Below are 7265 nucleotides of genomic sequence, written 5' to 3' on the forward strand. Positions count from 1 at the left end.
TATTGCAGATGACACTTAACATCTTCTTCCCAACTAAAGACCCATTGAAAGAAGTAGAATACATCAATAACAGTCTTCAAAATATATCAACCTGGTTTATCAAAAATAAATTAATAGTAAATTATTCTAAATGTAATTACATTATTTTTGGTCCGAAAATTTTAACAAATATTATACCTAACCTAGACATAAAAATGAACAATATTTCTATTCCTCGCTCAACCAGCACAAAATTCCTTGGAGTAACAATCAAGGACAATCTTTCTTGGGATATTCACATAGATACTATGTCTAAAAGAATATGCAAAACCCTAGGAGTTATAAGCAAAATTTAAAATAAATTAAATAAACCTACTCTAATTGACCTGTATTATTCGTTAATCTTTCCTCACCTCATCTACTGCAACGTAATTTGGGGAAACAGTCCTGACATTCATCTAAAACAGTTAACAAAATGCCAAAACCGATTCATCAGAATATTTAAAAATCTTCATCCTCATTGTCACACAAGTGAATATTATCTCGAGATGAAAATACTCAACATCAAAAACTTGTTCATCTACCACGTTGCAACATTCATTTTTAGATTTCTACGTCAGCAATTGCCGGCATTTTTTAGAAACTTTTTCACTTTTGGAACTTCCATTCAAGCAAGAATTACACGCCACACGCCACTTTTCTATGCTCCACCAGCCAGAATTAAAGTACTTTGCATGAGTTTGAAACATACCGGCCCAGGAATATGGGAGACGATTCCACAAGAAATTAAAGATTGTAACACTTCGCATCTTTTTAAAAATAAACTGAAAAATTTTTTAATTACGAAAAGTTCTGTTTTTCAAGGATAATAATGTATATGTATATATATGTATATAAGTGTGTACATATTTCATTAACATTGATACATTTTCTCCTATTGACAATTTTATTTTATCATTGAGAAGCAATTTTGAGCTGCACGGTGGCCGAGCCCACAAGAATTAATTTTCTTTTTTTGGTCTCCGAATCATTCATGCTTTTGTTTTGTTTGATTGAATAAAAGTGATTTGATTTGATTTGATATATATATATATATATATATATATATACACACACATATATATTTTTACAATATTCTATAAATTCTACCGAATGTTTGGCGTTAATATGTTTGTAGTTCGTTTTTTCGATTTTTCTCACTAAAGTTTTTTGGTGAACGTTTAGTTTATTAAAATTCAAAATAAACTTATTTTTCGAATTCATGCTGCAAATAAGGCCATATTTCGATTTCGAATGAATCATCATCAGTGCTCCTTGCTGTATATATAGGGAAATATTGACTTTGTCAAGATTAACTTTGACGTTGTAAAAATTAACTTTGGTGTTGTAAAATTGAACTTTGATGCGAATTAGGTGTCAGGTTTCTTTATTGGCTGGTCTCCTTTTCTTCATCGATAGCATCATATTCTTCTTTGTCACTATTTACGATGCTAGTTTTTATTACTTCTTTGTTTTCGTTGTTGGTTAAGCGCCGGGTTGGAAATGAGGTTGTCATTTTTTGTTGTATATTTATTTTTGGTTTATTGATGTCAATTAGGACTGCTTCTGCAATTTTAAGATGCGTGTAGTTGCTGTTCTGGTATATTACTTTGGTGTTGCTGTCGAGGATTTCACGGCTAATTGTGATTGAGTGTGTTGAGTCCAAATGAGATTTGATAGCACCACTCTGTTTATGCATCGTAAGCCTTCTAGTCAGTGAGGTAGTAGTAATCCATATATAAGAGTCATGTTGACGTTCACAGCCGTCAAAGGGGCAATTAAATTTATATATTACGTGATTACGCTTTAACTCAGAGTTATCTCTAGGACTGAAGTTGTTTTTCAGTATTAGGTGAGACGTCTTTTTATTGTTGTAATAAATTCGGAGTTTAACTTTACTATTTGGGTTGGTTGGTGTGACAAATAGTTGGTTGGTGTGACAACCTCACTTCCAACCCGGCGCTTAACCAACAACGAAAACAAAGAAGTAATAAAAACTACCATCGTAAATAGTGACAAAGAAGAATATGATGCTATCGATGAAGAAAAGGAGACCAAAGAAGATGACCAGCCAATTAAGAAACCTGACACCTAATTCGCATCAAAGTTCAATTTTACAACACCAAAGTTAATTTTTACAACGTCAAAGTTAATCTTGACAAAGTCAATATTTCCCTATATATACAGCAAGGAGCACTGATGATGATTCATTCGGAATCGAAATATGGCCTTATTTGCAGCATGAATTCGAAAAATAAGTTTATTTTGAATTTTAATAAACTAAACGTTCACCAAAAAACTTTAGTGAGAAAAATCGAAAAAACGAACTACAAACATGTTAACGCCAAACATTCGGTAGAATTTATAGAATATTGTAAAAATTATGGTCTATTACCAACATATGGCCTTCTTCTTTGTCACTATTTACGATGCTAGTTTTTATTACTTCTTTGTTTTCGTTGTTGGTTATATACACACACACACACACACACACACACACACACACACACACACACACACACACACACACACACACATATATATATATATATATATATATATATATATATATATATATATATATATATATATATATATATATATATATATATATATATATATACACACACATCTTGAAGAACAAAGGTGATTTAAAGCTAGATAAAAACTAATTTAAAAATTAATTTCTATAAAAACTACTAGGCAGCTCAACAGATCCATTCAACTCGAACACGACCTCTCCATCCGGTGAAAGCAGAGTAGCGGGTGGTCCAAACGTCCCTCTAATCGTCGGTCTTGTGGTCGGTTTGGGGGGCGGCTTGCTTCTCATCGCGGCATCCATCGTTGGCTTCATATGTTTCAAACAACGACAGGAAAGAAAAAATTTGGAGTTTGATGCTGCCAACAGAAGAATGGATCGAACGAACGGAGGGTATCTGCCAGAGGAGTACAATGCTAGGGGTAATCATGACGACGACGATAGGCCCATCCCTTTGAGTGGGTGATGTTTGTTGTTGTTTGTTGTTGTCGTTTGTTTTTGTTTTTCTTGATTTTATTGTTAAAAACTTTTACTGCATTTCTCAATGAAACGTTACCTGTTTTGCAATTTTTTCAAGGGTCAATTTTATCATTTTCAAACTCTGTTGTTTTTAATGCTGTATTTTGTTGGTTGTTTTGTTTATTAGTTAATTAAATTTGTGTTGTTTTGATGTTGTTGTTGTTAATGGGACTGTTGGTTTTTAAGTACGGAGATGTCCTGTATGTCATTCCATTCATAATACTCATAAATATTTTACTGCTAACAACATTTGGATCTGACAAAAACACCAATTTTACGGTCAACAAAATTAAAAATAATGATACAAACTTGATAACACGAAGATGACAACTATCTTTTCTACTCATATCTTAACGTTTACTCACAACATCATCCTCATCTTCATCATCACCATCCCACCGGACCCCACCAAAGACATCAGCCCCCATCCTTTCACGCCAACTCATCATCCTATAAGAAAAAAGCGCACGCCAACTTGCTGCCGACAGCTACCGCAGACGACGACGATGACGTGAAGATCGTTGCTGGCTCATTCAAAGATGGCCAGGAACATTTAAGCAAAGTGAGCAACAAAAAACTGGTCGTGAAAAGGTACGGCAAGCTGCCCAGCATGCAGCAGCAGCAGCATCGGCAACAGCAGCTGCAACGGCATATAGATGGACGAAGACAGAGTGGACCACGCCTTATCACTTCCAGTACTCCATCGTATTCATCAGCCTCTCGCCAAAGGGACAGCATCTACATGAATGACCATTATGTGACGCTGAATAAATATTACATTGATCTTGCATCAAACCTTCAAAAAGATTCTGTTAGAAGTGCTGAGAGTAGCAAGAGAACTAATGCCGTCCACAAGAACAGCGACGATGATGTTGATGCTGATGACGTCAATTATTACATTAACGATGAAACGAATCTCGCGGAAACTCAACTGAAAAATGAGTTGCATATTCAATGGTTGAAAAATTTAAAACTCGATGGTAAATAAATGATTGCAGTAAAAAATGCTTACCGTTGTTCACAATATTATTCACGTTATCTGTTCTACCAAGTTGTTCACAGCGAGATGTTCGACAGTTTATTTCGCTTTTCACTTGCACACAATTTTACAGCGATTGTGATTTTTTTTTATCTATATTGTATAATTAGTTTCATAACATGGCAAAAATTCCACAAGCGAGCATGCCGGAAAATGAGTATTGTCGCGGGTGGGCTCCTTCTTTCTTCCCCGCACACAAAAATGTCACATGCCCCTCTAAGATATTATATAAATACGGCGGTTCAAATGATCACATGCATTTTATCAGAATGTTTCATTTACAGGCTAATACTTATATTGATACACTATCTATAAACCGAAAACTAATGAAAAGGCAACTTAAAATGGAGTGCCTGATTTGTATAACTGAAAATATTCAAAAATTTAAACAAGAAAAAATAATAAATAAGATAAAGGTGCTGCTTTTGTTCATACAATTTTTTGTTCAAAAAAGTAAAACGAAAAAACGTTAAATTTACCCCAGATTTTAAAAAATTCAAACCATTAATTTTATTAACCCTCTAAATTTCGCGGCGGCCTTTACTTTTCCACCTAAGACGTGTTCCCTGCCCCTCCCTTAGTTCCGGGCCTGCAGGTTAGCGTAATGTGATTTGAGCACATGCCTGGAAGCCAGCCAATCATCTTCTGTTTTAATTTAAGAGTATTTATGAAATGAGAGAACTACCTAGACGTACGCAATATATTTGAAAACTTTAATAAATCAGAATTGAAATCGATTCAATAACCGAACACATCTTCCAAACAGACGCCTACTTCTCGGGGAGACGAGTGAACAACCCGATTGCTGACGAGGCTGACGACGCCATCACTTTCCACGACGGATCCGTCAACAAGGGCTACAACTCCCTGACGCACGTCTGACCGCAGTGTCAAACACTCTTTTAGTTTTATCGAATATTTGAGGTTCAGTTTATTTTTGTCTTTTCAACTCAATTTGTTTTTCCTTCGACGATCTTCGCTCTCGCGTTGAATTACGAGATTTTGCATTTATCAACGATTATATTTTTTTATATTAATAATGACTACGTGTACATTTTTTATTGCTTTATCTCAAATTAAAAAAAAACAATAAAACGATTTGTTTTTCTCATTTATTTGCGCTGACTTCGAATCAATTTGTTTCATAACAAATCATTAGATATATCAAATAATACGCACACAGCTAACACACGCAAAAATAGAAATAGCAAGCTATGTGAGTGACCTAGCGTATTGCAATTTGAGTAGGCAGGCACTACTGAACAGCGAACACGAACACGGGAATCAATGCACACATGCGTACACAGAACATGGAGCGCGAGACAGACAGACAGACCTCTGCCTGCATACGAAGCCGGTCAGAGCAACGAAAGATCGGGCGGTAAATTTAACCGTTACACGATTTAGTCCGCTAAATTAATACTGTATAAAAATTTATTGCGCAAAAAATTTGAAGAAATTCAACTTGAAATGTTTTTAAAAGTTCATTCATGAATTTAGTTAATAAAATGACATAAAGCCAGAATGATCATTATATTTGTTTAACCTTTTAAAATCAAAAGAATTTCACCGACGAAAAACTGATAGACTAGTGTTTACAAAGATTAACAATGATCAGTCAATCAACGACGATCCCTGCTACTTTGGCATTCCATTAAGAAACTAATGTGGGTGGATACTGAAGGTGAGCAGAAACTGAAATTCGTTATCAATTTCTTCCAGACGTTTTTTGGTCATTCCCGTTTCCTTCACAAATTCTCGATTTGATATCGTTCACTAAATTTTTTATTTCCTAATTTTTCCCTCATTCCCGCGTTTTCCAATTCCCCATTTCACAATTTCCTCAAAATTATAAACAAAAAAGTTAAATTATGAATGTGTTCTTAATGCAAACAAAAAATTATCCAGTCCAAGAAACCAATCAAAAATTTAATTTAGTCCTTAAAAAACGAAATAAACCAAATAAGAAACAATCAATCAGTCAGACTAAACTAATAATAAAAGCAATCAAGTAATCAATCAAGCGCCACATAAACAATAAATTGTAATAATAATATAATAATAACAATAATAATAATATAATATAACAATAATATAACAATAATATAATAATAACAATAAATAATAAACAATATATTGTTGTAACCTTTGAATGCTCGTTATTGCCAAAATAACCAATGAATCAATAAAACAAGTACATACACATCGAGCAATCAACTAAACAACGACAGAGAAATACAACAAACTATTCCCGAAAGCTCCCATTCCCAAAAATATTATCTTACCAATTCCTATGGAAATCCTACAATTCCCGTTCCAATACTCACCTCTAACGGATACCCACAAAAGTAGAAAACAGCTTGTTTTAAATTATTTTATTGGTAGCTCGCATGTGGAAATTTGAAGTTGAGTTGGATTAAAAATAATTATTAATTATTGTAGACATGCGAACGTTGAAAGCTGACGTGTATGTGTGCTGCAACGTACCCGCGCCGTTGTGGTGTGCCTGCCACCAATCTGCTGAGGAAGGCCGTAGAACATTAAGCATAACAATATCTAATTGACCTCATTGAGGGAAGTAAAATAAAAGGAATAAAATAAATGACAAATAAATTTTAACGTCATTTAACCAGGGCACAATTTCAAAGAAATCTTTAGTATCTAAACTTTTTAATAAAATCATTCAGAATTATTGCCACGTCTAACAATTTTCTCAAGTTTTTCACTGACATCAAGTATCTTGCTTGCATCGAAGTGGATTATCTCAAAATTGTACACATAGCCTGCCAATGTAATAAACAATTCAATTAAAAATGAAACGAATTAAAGCTAAACGTTCAAAAGTTAAATTAGAATTGATTTTACGACCTCAAGACTATAGTTTGACACCTACAAACATACTATTTTAACAAGCTTCTCTCAGGACCGGATTAATAACAGTTTTCAAATGTCTTTAACATGTCCCATTTGGATAAAATTAAATTGTTCAAGTAACTATCAGTAAGAAAATAACCAAAGGACAACCACAGAATTACAGAAAATTGTGTTTATTCATGAACCAAAACCACCCAATTTGATGGACAGTTTTTGAAGCAACACCAAAACCATAAGCACGACGTTTAAACGTTAGAACTTAACATAGCAGAGAGC

General features: G+C 33.9%; 1 protein-coding gene across 1 annotated transcript in view; it reads left to right on the top strand.

Moving 5' to 3' along the window:
* The window catches only part of HELRODRAFT_164871 (hypothetical protein), a gene marked incomplete at both ends in the record, with an annotated part of 9096 nt that extends 2437 nt beyond the window's left edge, over positions 1-6659 (top strand). Inside the window, 6 exons of the mRNA XM_009030818.1 lie at positions 512-594; positions 2722-3019; positions 3491-4056; positions 4882-4991; positions 5299-5472; positions 6576-6659. Coding sequence (XP_009029066.1) covers positions 512-594; positions 2722-3019; positions 3491-4056; positions 4882-4991; positions 5299-5472; positions 6576-6659 — 1315 coding nt within the window. The remainder of the gene's footprint in view (positions 1-511; positions 595-2721; positions 3020-3490; positions 4057-4881; positions 4992-5298; positions 5473-6575) is intronic.
* Positions 6660-7265: the final 606 nt, after the last annotated feature.

The sequence above is a fragment of the Helobdella robusta genome, assembly GCF_000326865.2.
Source record: "Helobdella robusta unplaced genomic scaffold HELROscaffold_7, whole genome shotgun sequence".
In the NCBI taxonomy this organism is placed as follows: Eukaryota; Metazoa; Annelida; class Clitellata; order Rhynchobdellida; family Glossiphoniidae; genus Helobdella; species Helobdella robusta.